At 47.8% G+C, this 15,077-nt stretch overlaps 1 protein-coding gene across 5 annotated transcripts in view; it reads left to right on the plus strand.

Annotated features, from left to right (window-relative positions):
* Positions 1–15,077, plus strand: part of SCAF4 (SR-related CTD associated factor 4) — a 55,299-nt gene that overhangs the window by 24,524 nt on the left and 15,698 nt on the right. For 4 of the 5 annotated variants that reach the window (XM_037040553.1, XM_037040555.1, XM_037040556.1 and 1 more), the window contains exons 5-16: positions 1,043–1,178; positions 1,498–1,637; positions 2,173–2,325; positions 6,980–7,146; positions 7,569–7,677; positions 9,260–9,424; positions 9,930–10,018; positions 10,630–10,820; positions 11,462–11,562; positions 11,823–11,936; positions 12,669–12,825; positions 13,907–14,064. In XM_037040553.1, coding sequence (XP_036896448.1) covers positions 1,043–1,178; positions 1,498–1,637; positions 2,173–2,325; positions 6,980–7,146; positions 7,569–7,677; positions 9,260–9,424; positions 9,930–10,018; positions 10,630–10,820; positions 11,462–11,562; positions 11,823–11,936; positions 12,669–12,825; positions 13,907–14,064 — 1,680 coding nt within the window. The remainder of the gene's footprint in view (positions 1–1,042; positions 1,179–1,497; positions 1,638–2,172; positions 2,326–6,979; positions 7,147–7,568; positions 7,678–9,259; positions 9,425–9,929; positions 10,019–10,629; positions 10,821–11,461; positions 11,563–11,822; positions 11,937–12,668; positions 12,826–13,906; positions 14,065–15,077) is intronic. The other variant, XM_037040554.1, reaches the window with a different exon arrangement.

The raw sequence follows: 15,077 nt of genomic DNA on the forward strand, positions 1-15,077 counted from the left end.
CTTTCAGTTTTGGGGACAATGCCCAACCTACTGAGCCACAGCAGCCAGGGCTGTCTGTTTTCTTGTAAAGTCCATTAGGAATGTCATACTACTGAAATATGAAAGGAGCACCATCTTGTTTTAAGGAAGGCAGAGAGGAGGACTTGAGGCTGAGTGATTAAGAAATTCTATGGTCGAGAAAGGCAGGGTTCGTCTCAGACGGCAGCTTGTTCCAGAAGGGACAGCGGTGCGAGAGCGTAAGTGGTCTCCACCAGCAGTCAGACAGCAGACTGGTGCCTCACACCCGGGGCTGGTGTTGCGGCGTGCGGGCTCCGGGGGGTGGGAGAAACACGCTGGGTTGTGGGCTCCGTGCTCACACGGGAGGAGTGCTCTTGTGGGGGGAGGCACGTGAGAAGAACACCGTTCCTTCGGTGGGAGACCAGAGTTCCGCCCTACGCACACACCTGGACCTCCATACTTACTGGTGCGCGGAACAGCTGACTTGTAGCTCAGTTGGTTAGCTTGTCGTCCCCGTACGCCAAGGTCGCAGTTCCGATCCCCTGTCAGGGCGTGCACAGGAATCAGCCACGAATGCATAACGGAATGGATCAACCATGACAAGTTGATGTTTCTCCCTCCCTCCTTTTCTCTGTAAAAAAAATCAATAAATTAAAAATACATACTGTAATTTTTTTAGTCATCCTGAAGAAATTCTTCTGTAACTTTTCCAGTGATAGGGTTTCTTTTTAACTATAGATTAAATATGAAGACTTCGAATACATTTCTTCGTTATTAAATAATCCATTTCTCTTGAGTCTCTAGGTTATGGTCCTTTGGGTTCCTTCCCCGTCCCTCTCTTACGGCAGCTCACACTGCTGATGAAGGGCTCATCACAGCCGTCCAGCCAGGCTGCGGTTCTGGCGATAAATTTTCTTTCCTGTTTACACAACAGATTTAGTATGGAAAAATTGGCCTAGGACTTTTTCTTCACTTCCTCAGTGAGGTACAATGAATTATTTATGCAAATATTTACCGCGTGTTCATGTTTTCTCACAATTAACAGAGTAAAATAGTCCGTGTGCTGAACCTTTGGCAGAAAAATGGAGTATTCAAGATTGAAATCATCCAGCCTCTTCTGGACATGGCAGCGGGGAGCTGCAATGCCGCCCCCGGAGCAGACAGTGTCCCCAACAACGAGGGTGAGGCCCCGCGTGCCTGTGAGCACAGGGAGGCTGTGTCTTCCGTCCATGCGGTGTTCGGGGTCTCTTTCTAGTGGCGGGACTTTTTCATAAGAAGGACACATTGCAGAAGGTACAGGGTGTTTTTCCCATAATGACTTACAGTGAGAACACCATTCTTCCGAGACTCAATATAGTACACACTCTGGTACCACAATCTCTCTTTTTACTGTGTGAAACTGGACCGAGTGTTGTCTTAGTAAAAAAGCTTAATGCGATGTAAACAGGAAGGTGGGTACATTAAAGTTTCCTTAGGCCTTAACATCCTTTCCTTTTTCAGGTTCACCCCCTCCTCCAGTGAAAGCCTCTTCAGAACCCCCACTGGCCACGGCAAACTCGGTACCACCTGTCCCCCAGCTGCCCAGCTCCGATGCTTTCGCCGCGGTGGCCCAGCTGTTCCAGAGCACTCAGGGCCAGCAGGTAGCCCACCCACCGGGTCACGTGGTTTGCGGTTTGATGCTGCTGTTCGTTAACGTCCTGTCCCTAACGACGAACACGCCTAAGGGAGGAAATGGTTGTGCTCTTCGATGAGAATTGCCTTGGATGGGGGGGGTGGCACCGAGTAAGGGGGGACGTGGAAGGGGGCAGCCCTGGGACTGAGCGGTGACAGGGAGGGACTCCAGAGCTGCTCCGGCCGGTGCTGCCGGCCCCGGGCCAGGCTCTCAGACCGCAAACTCAAAACCAGTGTTTACCTTGCTCACTATTCAGTGTATTTTCACTTCTTTTTGACCATTATTTTTCACCATTTGGGTTGTCAACATATATTTTTAACTTGAAGCAGCGCGCCTTGTATCCCTGATTGTATTTATTCGCAAAAAAACCTTGGCTTTTTCCTGGCTTTCTCGCTGCCTGTGTGTTCCGAGTCACCTCGAAGGGCTCTCTCTCAGTAGTAAGATACCTTTGACACACTGGTCTGACCTGGTGGTGTGGCTGATCAGTTTACCCGGTCTTTAAGCTTCAGCAGATCCTTCAGACTTTCCAGCAGCCTCCAAAACCACAGTCTCCTGCCCTTGACAATGCTGTGATGGCTCAAGTTCAGGCTCTCACGGCCCAGTTAAAGACAGCTCCCACACCCCCGCCCGAGCAGAAAGCCACCGCATTTGACAAGGTAAGGATGCCCCCCAGCACGCCTGCCCCCCACCCCGGGTCTGCGCCCCTCACTGGGGGCAGGGAAGTAAACCTTCTCTGGGGTCTCAAGTGCTTGTTCTGTTGTTTGTAGTTTCAGAGATTCCCCTGACATCAAACACTGATTATTTTTCTAGTTATCGATTCAGTGTATTCTTTTTTTATTTTAAATATTTTATTTATTTATTTTCAGAGAGAGGGGAAGGGAAGGAGAGAGAGAGAGAGAGAGAGAGATATCAATGGGTGGTTGCCTCTCATGTGTCCGCCACTGGGAACTGGCCTGCAACCTAGGCATGTGCCCTGACTGGGGATCGAACCATGATCCTTTGCTTCACAGGCCTGCACTCAATCCACTGAGCTACACCAGCCAGGGCCGATTCAGTGTATTCTTTATGAGAAATTTTTCAGTGAAAGAAAACATAAAGGAAAGGAAACAGGACCATTGACCATTAAACCCCACATTTGAAGATAACTGCTGTAATATTTTGCTGTGCATTTTTTCAGAATTTATTTCCTGTGGATTTATGCCTTCATTTGGTTATATTATACATACACACTGTTTTTAACTTGCTTCTTTTGATCTTAGTCTTCTTGTCTCGTGCTTGTTGGTGCTATTGTCAAGGCACTAACATAGATTTGGTCTGCGTTTGTTCTGAGTGCTTGTTAGGCATGTTCCGTTGTGTGGACACATCGCCGTCTGTTTAGCATTCCCCTTTCAGCAGACATGGAAGTTGCTTCCCGAGCTTCGCTATTAAAAAACCTCGGTTCCCACGTGCGTGTGAGGGTGTGGGCTCCGGGTCTGCACTGCTCTGCTGGGCCTGGGCGTGGGGTGGGGGGGCAGCCGCTGCCGTGTCGCTGTGCGGAGTACGCACAGCGCAGAGCTTCTGGCGCAGATGCTGCCCGGACCACTCCACCCTCGTCCGTTTGTGTCTCTTCTGTCTGTTGGGTTTATGGCTGTGTAAGGTTTTATTTTATAGGTTTCACCGCAGATAAGCACGTTTGAAGGTCCTAGAACTAAATGATACCTTGAGATTTCTGGTTGCTTTTCAACATTCTAATTATAAGATATAACAACTTTAGCTGCCATATTTTGTATAAGATATGTGGTGCTGGCGGTCCAGAGTAGGACTCCACGCAGGGAACACTGGCTGTCATTGCATCTTGGTGGTTTACAAATGACCACTGATTAGAAGAAGGTTAGGTAAAATTTTTGAGTGCAAAAGACATGTACACATAAGATGAAAATGCAGATAATACAGAATGTTGTAAAGTAAAAAGGGAAGCAGTTTCTCCTTTTTCAGACCTATTTCCATGTACATGTGAACATAAATTCTCATATACTATGGTTTTGTTTATTAGGTTTTTATTTTGAGTTCTGATTAGGAAACCTCCCTGTGTATTTTTTTTTTATTTTTTTCTAGAAGTTTTATATTTTTGTTTTTTACATTTGTCTCTTAATTCTTCTGGAACCTACTTCAGAATATGGTTCAAGATAGTTAAGTCTTTGTATTTTTAGAAATGAGCATTTCTCCCTCACCGTTTTGGTCATACACCAAATTCTCGTTTGTCTCTATACCTGTTCTGTCCCACTAATATTTTTGTTTATTCCTGCATTACAATTTAAATACTTGTAATTTATATATCATATTTTATTTCCAGGTATCATGTCCTTCCTTCGACTCCCCACATTCTTTTTGGCTGTTCTTGGGCATGTTTGTTTGTCAGGGTTCACCAGGAAAAGGGCCGGTTTTATGCACACAGAACAGGGGATGGGAGGGATCAGAGAGGCAGCGTCTGGTTGGTTTCTGAGTCATTGGCTCACACAGCTATGGAGGCTGGCATGTCTGAGATTGGTGGGGCAGATGGGAAGCTGGAGAGGGGGGTGTAAGGGTTGAAGTTCCAGGCCGAGTCTGTTCTGAGGGCAGGGTTTCTGTGTTGCTGCTCTTAAAACCTTCAACTGATTAGTTGAGGCCTGCGCAGATTATGGAGGAATTTTTTTATATTTTATTTATTTGTTTTTAGAGAGAAGGGAAGGGAGGGAGAGAAACATCAGTGTGTGGTTGCCTTTCACCCACCCCCCTACTAGGGAACTGGCCCACAGACCAGGCATGGGTCCCGAGTGGGAATCAAACTGGGGGTGCTTTGGTTCACAGGTTGGCACTCAACCGACTGAGCCACACCAGCCAGGGCTAGGGGGTGTTTCTTTATTCAAAGTCTTCTGATATAAATGTTAATCTCAGTTGTAAACTATCTTTGCAGCAAAAGCTAGACTAATATTTGACCATACAGCTAGGCACCGTGACCCAGCCAAATTGACACATGAAATTAACCATCACAGCCTACTTTTCCAGATGAACTTGAGCGTGCATTTTGGAATTCATGGATTTATAGGCTGATGTAAGAAATATTGATAGCTTGTTTATTACAATGTCTTTTTTCATATCTTGTACATTTGTTTCATTCTTAGCTATTTAGTCATGTCTCATTTTTTATAATATTTCATTTGGTTAATTATGTCATAGAGCAAAACTGTTGATTTTTATTTACCTTGTAAATGGTCATGGTATTAAATGCTTAATTTTCTAGTTGGTTCTCAGATTTTCTAGGTAGCTACTCTTTACTTTTCCTCTTTAACTTCTAAACCTGTTCCTCCCTCCCTCCCTCCCTCCCTCCCTCTTGTATTGGTGGCTAGGACTTTCAGGGAAATGTTGAATAATGGCAATGCTACTGGTATCCCTATCTTGTTCATTTGAATGGTAATTTCTCTGGTATTTTACCTTAAGTGAGTTGGTTTATGTTTGTTTTTATATCAAGTTTAGAAAAAAGGAATTTTGTGCTTTTCTTGTTGCTAAAAAGTCCTGTTTTAAGCTAGTCAAACAGGTTGACTGGAAACAATTTGTGTATTTCAGCTGATTCATAGATTTTCAGTTTCCTAAAAGGGAACAAAAAATATGTTTGTAGCTAGATCTCAGTTTAATTTTTTAATTGCTTCAAATCTTTTCCCAAAGCAATAGGTATAAATCTTTTTTTTTCTTTTTTAAAAATATATTTTATTGATTATGCCATTACAGCTGTCCCATTCCCCCCTTCCCTCCACCCTGCACACCCCTTCCCCACGATTCCCCCCTTTTCGTTCATGTCCGTGTGTCACAAGTACTTTACGTTCTGTATTTCCCATAGTATTCCTGCCTTGCCCCCTGTCTATTTTCTACCTACCATCTATGCTACTTATTCTCTGTACCTTCTCCCCGCTTCTCCTCCTTCCACTCCCCTGTTGCTAACCCTCCATGTGATCTCCATTTCTATGGTCCTGCTCCCGATCTAGCTGTCCTCTTACAACCTTACAAGACACGTCTATATGTGACAAAGTGCAGAGTTCACAGGCTTTGTTTCTGTAGACCCAGGCTTTGAGTGTGGCCGTGTTCCGATGTCCAGTTTCATAGCGGTGCAATGTGCACCACCGTGCGGGGGTGACGGTGGCACCTGTGTCTTACTGCCATGAGGGTTCGGTAAGCCAGTGCGTATAAAACGGTGAGGTGTCTGGATCGCTCGGTCACAGTAAGCACTTTAATCACGTGGCCTGGAGTTGCAAAGGGAAAAACGTGCTGTCTCTTCCTGATCTTGACATCGGTGCTCGTGCTCGTTAACGGTGTGGCAGAGCGGCCCCAGGGCACTGCCCATGTAGGGGCTTGAGGTTGGAAACCCAGGAGCAGAGCAGACACCACTGGAGAGAGAACGAGTGTTGGGCACCAGAGACGAGGTCTGGGAGGTTGAGGAGACTGGTGTCCATCCTCATTCCACCGTCCTCGGCTCTCCCATCTCGGCAGTGCTTCTGAATGACCAGAGCTGTAGCTTCTCCTTTGTAAGAAGAAACTCAGTCTGTATGTCTGCTACGTGTGATGATGAGGCATTGTAGGTGCTCCACCCATGCACACAGTGGGTGTGCGTTGTGCTGCCTCCCTCCCTCCCTCCTTCCCTTCCTTCCTTCCTTCCTTCCTTCCTTCCTGAGTCAATGGATTGGAGTTTAAGTGTTTCTTCTAGGTGTGATCTTGTTAAGTGCCCTCAATCTTTATTTCTTTCTTTCTTTTAAATGAGTGTTTATGGTGATCTGAGGTGAGCTCAGAAGTTTTTAGAAAGAAGCTGGTGCTCAGGTACTGAGACCTCCATGCCCTTCTCGGTTTCTTTTCATGGTAATGCGTTCCTGAGCAAGCTGCAATGGATGTTTCCTATGGCTTTTGTAGTGATCGGGTTGGGTGGTCTTTTTGTGCATTTCATAGCCTCCTGGAAAATACACACCATTGTCATATGTGTGGAACTCCAAGTTTTTTGTCTAGGAACACAACTATTTCAGTAAAACATTTATATTGCTAAACTAATAATAAGCATATAGACAATGGTCAGAAAGAATACACTGCATTTATAATTGGGGAAGAAAAGCAGAACAAAAAAAAATGTCTTCCTCAAACGACATCTGCTAAACGGGTTGTCCGTGAACCGAGGTCCTGGGGCATGCGCGAGAATGGTGTTGACAGCATTTGGCCGGAGTAGAGGCGGTGGAAGCGTCTGCCGTTGGTACAAAGCTTTTGTGCACTGAACACAATTGGCTTTAAAACGGAGTGCCGACATACCTGTTGCAGAAGCTGCTCGATCGGTTTGATTACGATGATGAGCCAGAAGCTGTGGAAGAGTCAAAGAAAGAAGATGCTGCCACCTCTGCCCCCAGCACAGCCCCTGCCGCCGCCCCTGTGGCCGCCGCCCCCCCACCCGCCGCTGTGCCTGCTGTGTCCCCGCCACAGGCCCCCTTGTGAGTCCCCACTCCTCGGTGTCTGTTCAGTCTGTAGTCTTTGTGAGGCATGGCTTGAGAGCGTTGAATGGTGAGATTGTTTTTCATACACAGTCATTGTCTTTTTAAAAACTGGTATTTGGGGTTTTCTCCCAGATGGGGAGGCATCCTGTAAGATTCATAACAAAAAAATGGCTTTTATGTTGGGAATAATGCTTACTGTACTAGTTAATATATAGGCAAATAGATGATTGAGCAAAATGTTGATTATTAGTGATCCCTAGACATTTTTTTCCATTTTTAAATCTCTCACTTTTAAATTATAGTTGACATACATTATTATATGAGGTCCAGGCTAGACAGCATTCCCTGTGCTTCTGTATACATGTGGGTGAGAACCCCTGTGCTCCGGATGGGTAAAAGGACCTCTCGCCTTCTTCCAGTGGGTTTCCTGGCGACGGCATGCAGCAGCCGGCGTACCCCCAGCACCAGAGCATGGACTCGTTTCCGCCTGCGATGATGGCGCTGCAGCAGGACCCCGTGCACCACCAGGTACGGGCGCTTGTCTCGCAGCTGAGCACCTTCACCCTCCAGCGTCATCTTCCGAGTGTGTGAGCTGCCCCCCACAGGTCACGGTTCAGCTGTGGAGCACAGGGCTGATCGGAGGTGCTCTTTGCTTTGATCGGGACAAGAATGCTAAATACCACACGGTCATACTGTGACAGTGGGTGTTTCTGTTCTGGTAGCTTAGAGAGCGATTAGGGCTCTGTCTCAGGGAACTGGCCTGTCTGGTTGCAGAGCTTTCCTGTTGGAGGGGCCTCTCTGGGACCTGGTGGTGGGCGCTGAGAGGCTGTCAGCACTCCCACACAGGCCCGAGGAAGGGGCATGGCCCACAGAAGAGCTGCAGGGAGGTGTGGGGCATATTTCCGTACAGCCTCTAATTCAGAGCTTCCTGAACTTGACTATGCATGTAAGTGACTGGGGGCGTGGAAGGGCGTTTTGAGAAGTACGAATCCTGGCCCTCTCGTGCCGCAGTCGGTCTAGAGGGTCGTTTTTGCTCTCACTGTGCGGTGTTCTGTTGTGCAGCTGGTCTTGAAGTAACACTTGCTGGCCTGAGTTTAGAAAGGGTTCTAAGAAATCTGTTTAGACCATATTCGTTTTCTTATATCATTTTCAATCCATTTTATACATTTGGTAAGATGAAACTTATGTTGTGATTTTAATGATGTGTTGATGAATGAAGTTTGAAAAGTATTTTATAAGTCCGTTTAAGATATGAAGAAAACCTATGAACTTATTTCAAAACGTCTAACAATTACTGAAAGTTTATAAATAACTTAGAAAGAATGCTTTTGTGACATCCTAAACTAGACTTTTAGTTGCCATTGGAATGGTGTGTACAGAAATAATGCTAGTGTGTGGTTCACTGTGGTTACTGTATTTGATGTCCTAAAAGTAGGCATGTTAGTTGAAACTCTGCTTAGAGTAAATTTTTTTAAACAATTGTGTGTATGCATGTATGTATGTGTGTATGTGTGTGTATGTATGTGTGTATGTATGTATTGAGAGAGAGGGGAGGGGATGAGGGAGCAATACAGGGAGAGGAACGTCAACTTGTTGCCTCTTGCGTCGAGCTGGGGACCTGGCCTACAACCCAGGCTTGGGCCCTGAGCCCGAACCACGGAGGGCCTGCCCGAGCGCCCCATCAGGGCTGGGGTGAAGTTTTTAAGGAGTGAACCTCAGAGTCGCTGTTTCCAGCCACTTTCTCCCAAAAGTTAGACCTTTGACTTTAAGTTCAGTGTACCTCATGGTTTCCGCACATAAATGAAGTTGTATCTTTAAATACATAAAACCTAAACCTTGTGTGTTCGTATTTCTAAAATAAGTCATAGGGTTTTTAACAAATATACTTCAGTCTATAACAGTTCTTTGGATAATTATTATCTGTGGAAATTGTCCATCACTATTGTATGTCATTGTAGTTTTTCTTAGATCAAAATTTAAATGAAGGTATTTTAGTTTTTTAGTTTTTTATTGAAGGTATTTTAGTTTTTTATTAAATTAAGGATTTTTTTAAAAATTATTTTTGGTAGCTATTACTTCATACCTACTCATACTTTCTTTAAAAACAAAGGTTCCACTTCCTCCTAATGGGCAGATGCCAGGATTCGGCCTGCTTCCCGCACCTGCGTTTCCGCCTCTGGCTCAGCCCGTGGCCCCCCCAGCCGTCCCCGGGCAGCAGCCGTTCCAGGCCCCGTTCCAGGCCCCCAGCGAGCCGCTGGCGCAGAAGGCACACCAGGTAGAGCTTTGTTCTCGGTCACCCCCGGCTTCGGTTGCGGGGCCGTGTGTGGGCTCCCGCCCGTTTGCTTGGTGCCCACGCTTTTTAAAATGAAGCAAGACTCTGTCTTGGGCGCATATTCACCGTCTCTGTGCCCCAAGCTCTTCACCCGGAAAATGGGCATCATAGCACTTCGGGCTGTTCCCATAAGGCTCCTAACGATCGAGATGCGTGGAGCACAGGACGCTGGACCAGTGCCTGGTTTAGTGAAACAGTGTGTGACCCCACGGAGCGCTTGCTGAAAGCGAGATGTTTCTTCTAACCTAGGAAACCGTATAAAAACGTTTCCCACTGAAGGCCAGTGATTATTAAGCTAGTAATATGGACTCGAGCCACCAAAAGAGAACCGCTTCACGGCGAGAGATTTGTGATTCAATGTCCTTTAGATTTTGTCCTCTTGCCTTATTTATAATTTTCACTTTTTGTGTGTAGTGATGGCTGGTTCTTTGTTTGTTTGTCTTTAAAGGAAATGAAAGTCGAACAGCCTTGTACTCCAGAGGTTAATAAGAGGCACATGTCCGACAGCAGAAAGTCAAGATCCAGGTCAGCGTCCAGGTAATTCACAGGAAGTGCTTTTCCCACCCTGTGTGTCTCGGGGGGCGTTAAGAGTAAAATCAGGTCGAGGTGGTTTCAAGTTGGGTGTACAGAGTAACTGTGTGTGTGGGGTGGGGTCAGGGGCACGTCTGAAAATGCCCAGCTCAGTCACCTTGCCCATCCTTGTTCCCTCCGAGTTGCTTTAATGCCTGCCTACAGAGAGTACGTGGAATGGCAGAATTACACCTTGATGGTTCTTAGTAATAAGCACAATGCCTCTAAAAGTTTAGCAGCTGGCAGAACAGAACTGGTCAGATTGCGTTTCAGTTGCTGCGGGAAGAAGACCCGGCTGCAGAGCAGGCGACAGTCGCCGCTCGGGGACAGCCCTCGCCATCGGTGTGCCAGCGCGGTGTCTCCGCAGTGCTGGGGCGTGGGGGCGGGAGGTGCGCTCGTGAGTGGGCAGCTGCCTCTGTCGCCTCTAGAACATGGCCTTTCCCTGCTGCCGGTGTCTCACACCTCCACCAAAATGATCCACTTATAGTTTTCCCTTTTTCTAAAATTAACACATGCTTACATTAAAAAAACCTTTCTCTTCGTGTGCTATCCATTCTCCATCCTCGTGAAACTACTAGGTCACCAAAAAGGAGGCGCTCTCGCTCTGGTTCCAGATCGCGGAGGTCTCGTCATCGCCGTTCCAGGTCTCGGTCCCGAGACCGGCGCCGACACTCTCCGAGATCTCGGTCCCAAGAAAGACGGGATCGGGAAAAAGAAAGAGAACGCCGCCAGAAAGGCCTTCCTCCGGTCAAATCAGAAACTGCGAGTGGTGAGCGCCCTTCGTCTTCGGACTTGCTGCGATGTTTTCCTTCTTGCATTGCGGGTTTCCAGTGCTTTCTGCTAGCGCGGCGCTGCTTCACCGTGTCTTGTTAGTCAGATGTGTGTCCTGGCTTGGGTGTCCCACCACGGGCTGCCTGCAGCCCCACACGAAACTGTCAACGGACTCGAAACCTTTTTGCTCATCAGTTTTTGTTAGTGTTTGTGTATTTAATGGGTGGCCAAGACAGCTCTTCTTTCTGTGTGGCCCAGAGATGCCGTGAGGGCAGACACCCCCGCTGCTGGGAGTGAATGTGAGAGACACGTCATGCACACTTGACGGGTGGGCAGGGACACTTGCACAGAGCGACTGAAAGCACTGCGCTGGCTGGTGTGATGTTCAGGAGTTGGGGTCGCATCTTAGACCTGTTCCCAGAGACCAGCTTCTGCAGCTCGGGCGTGCGCCTGCTTTCTAGGTCTCGGTTCTGGCAGCGGCGCCACCGCGATCTGGAGATCGGATACGTGTACGGGGTTTGCTGCTCCGACTCGCGGGTCTTGGTGTGCCTCGCTCAGACTTCTGCCGTGATGCTGTCGGGGAGGTGCAGGGCTGGCCCCTGTCGGACGCGGGAGCTCACGCAGTTGTGTTCGTTTCAGTTTGCAGCACCACGCTCTGGGTGGGACAGCTGGACAAAAGGACCACTCAGCAGGACGTCGCCAGTCTCTTAGAAGAGTTTGGTCCAATCGAGTCAATTAATGTGAGTGTTTATTAAATTATTTAATAAAGTGGACAGATGCAAGAGTGTTTATGTGGTAGAGCCTAGGGGGTCGTAGGCTCGTGAGTAATGGGCAATTGAGAGCAGACCGAAAGCTCCGGTTGACAAGTGGTTTGATCCCCAGCAATTGGAACAGGGGTTGATTGAAGGAGAGGGTTGTTGGAACTGGTTACTTATTGTTGTATTTTGTTGCTCTTTAATTTTGTTACCATATTTTATAACGTTGGAATGTTTTGGAGCAGATGATTCCTCCCAGAGGTTGTGCCTATATTGTTATGGTTCATAGGCAAGACGCGTACCGCGCCCTGCAGAAGCTGAGCCGCGGGAACTACAAAGTGAACCAGAAATCCATAAAGGTGCGTCGCAGCATACGCTTTTGAGAGCGGTAATTTTGGATCTGGGCATTTCATGTGTGTCTTTTACAAAAGAGGTGGTCTGCTAAAAGTTAACAAGGTTTAACATTAGGTTTGTGCTAGAATGTTTATTTTTATTTTTTAATGTAGGTAGAACAGTTCATTAAGCTGTTTAGTTAATTGGTGCTTTCTATATAATGCCATTTGGTGAAATATGTCATTTCAAAAATTTTGGATTTAAAATTTGTCATATCATCTTCGCATTAACTATGAAAAATACTCCAAGAAGAGAAAAGGATATATAGACTCATGGGTATTCTCTCCTCCCCTGGGGGCCACAGTCAGTGTGTCCTCATTGTCATAACACTGTTCTGCCCTTGCATTGGGCCACAGGTAGGTTTTGTCCAAAGTCCCAGGATGGTGGGAGATGCACAGGAGTGTGCACTTGGCCCTGGTAATAAACCTTTTCCTTTGAGTTTTATGCTGACTCAGGTGGGGAGCGTGGTTAAGGAGGTGACACCAATCAAATTTCCATTCTAGGACAGAGTGACAGGAATGGGCAACCAGTGTCCTGGCGCCAAGTAAGGCCCAGGGAGAGCTAGGCTGGACTGCAACTTTGCTGCCCAAGTGGCGGGGTGGGGTGGGGTGTGAGAACCATGGGGAACAGTGGGGTCTCAACATGTGTGACATTCTTGGCCTTCCTTTCTTTTCCCGTTTTAACCAATGGTGAAATAGATTGCCTGGGCCTTAAACAAAGGAATAAAGGCAGACTATAAGCAGTATTGGGATGTTGAACTTGGTGTTACTTATATTCCGTGGGACAAAGTCAAGCCTGAAGAGCTGGAGAGTTTTTGTGAAGGCGGAGTGTTGGACAGCGACACGCTTAACCCAGGTACGGCAGGACCCAGGGTCTTTCAGAGTCGTGCGTTTCCTTGCTAGTGCCTAGGTCAGAATTTTTTTATTTTATGTTATTTTTTATTTTTTATTTTTTATTTCTGGTAATACTACAGAGTGACTTTTGTGGTCTTTGCTTTTCTGCATCGAGTGAGTGAAGAGATGCAGATCCAAACAAAATAACTGGTCGTAGGGAAAATGGATCAGAGGAGTCTCAGCCTGGTTGTCGTTGGTACTGGTTTAGTCCATGGCTTCGCAGTAACTGCTGTGAAGGGGTTTACACGTTCAGAGGAGAGTCGAGAGTGAAAGTGCACGTCCGGGAGGTGCAGCTACTTGGGCCGGAAGTAGTAGCAGTGCCGGGGTGACAGGGGTCAGGTGTGCAAAGTGCAGCAAGCGCAGGCGCGGCCTGGAGACCCACAGGCGGCCTGACGGCAGGGCGGCACCGGGCGGCACAGCGAGTAGAGTGTGTCAACGAGACGTCCCACAGGAGCGATGGCAGGAGAGCCGGGCAGGGCGGGGGGTGGTGCTGGCCTGGCTGTCCCCACACCCCTCCTCCCTGCGCAGGGCCTGACTCCTTCCCTCACACAGAGCTGAGTGTGTGTGCAGGCAGACAGGTGTCGGGGCCGCTTGGCCCAGGCATGCTGGGAGGGCCTGGGCCCGGGCGGGTCCTGCTCCTCCTCCTGGACTCTGTCCCGACAACGAGAACCCAAACCAGAACCCTGTGTGTCGGGGTTGAGCCGCATCTCTGCCACTCGCAGATATGTGACCTTGGACAGTTTGTCTTTGTTGTCCTCATTTACAACATGGGAATAATAGTAATAGGAACTACTTGTGGTGGTAAGGATGGATTTAATCAGTGTTTATAAAATGCTGAGAACTGTGCCTGGCACACAGTAAGCACTTTTTTTTTTTGCATATTTGCTAATTTAAATAACACGTATAAGATTACCATGACATTTCCTTAATAATCAGACTGCTGGTTTTTTAATATAGTCAGCATTTTAAAAACCATTTCTGGATTTAAAGTTACAAACTGAACATGGTGAGCTTGCATTGTGAAATGTGTTGAACTCTTACAGAGTGGAAAGGAATTCCCAAGAAGCATGAGAATGAAGTTGCTCAAAACGGAGGGGCAGAAAGCTCACACACGGAACCGGTGTCACCTGTCCCTAACCCTTTGCCTGTGCCGGTCCCTCCGATGCCTGTCCCTGCACCCATAACGGTGCCTCCTCCACAGGTACGACTGTTGGGGGCGCCGTTCAAAGCCCAGGTGTCTAAGAGATGCCTTCCCAACCCTCCCGTAGACCTGCATGTGCACTCGCAGCCCAAGCCGTGAGTGCGTGAGTGTGCACTGCTACTTTGGTACATTTCGGTGTGTCCGACCTGTCGATAAGGTCTTCTGACACAGTTTTGACTGACGTAAGTAAAACCAGGGAACACTTGTTGCCCGCGCCTGTCTATGTCCTCGAGTGTGTCCTAGGTGATGCCGCAGACTGAAGGCACACGCCTGTCCCGTCTCCTCCTTCCCTTTACCGTCCCCTCCTGTCCTCGCACTGCTTTGTTCTTCGTGCACTCGAGTTCGCAGGGGCTTGGATCTGTGCTCTGCAGGCAGCTGTTGTGGGGAAAGGTAGTTCCTAAATCTTCATTCTGGGTGGTGCCCTCATGACATTTTTGTAATAGACTGAGTGCATTAAACATGAAGGGGCCTTCTTAGAGTCTTCGTGCCCTGGCACTTCAAAAGAAAGGCCCTGGATTCGGGCAGAACGGTCTGGTCCCGGCGCTGTGGTCCACTCAGCACTGAGACCCTGGGCAAGTCGCCTGACCTGCAGGCGTGGGTTTTCTGTGTGGGGGGTGCCAGTCCCCCTTCTGGCTCCTGCTCTGGGCTCTGGCATCTTCCTAGGTCAGGGCTGTTCTGAGGATTCAGGGAGCTACTGTGCTTTAAATGCTCAGCAGGTTTCCTGTTACATAATGAGCTGAATCATAAAAAACCTTTTGGTTAAAACTATAAATAGTTGAGCTGTAGCTTATGTATGCTCTGAATTTTTCTTGTCTTTCAATGCCTCCCTTTTTTCAGTTTCCCACGGTGAATCTGACCGATGGGTCTGAGCTAACATGAAGTGGGGGCCTGGCCTCCTGCGTTCGCCGTGAGGTCTCCTAAACCACTCTGCAGTCAGCCGCCGACTGTGCCCGTCGGTGTCGGTTTTAAATGAGGTCCAAGTGTATCGGCACTGACTGGAACCCCGCTGACAT

This window comes from Sturnira hondurensis, unplaced genomic scaffold (genome assembly GCF_014824575.4).
Source record: "Sturnira hondurensis isolate 20B ecotype Veracruz unplaced genomic scaffold, ASM1482457v3 Scaffold0002640, whole genome shotgun sequence".
Lineage (NCBI taxonomy): Eukaryota > Metazoa > Chordata > Mammalia > Chiroptera > Phyllostomidae > Sturnira > Sturnira hondurensis.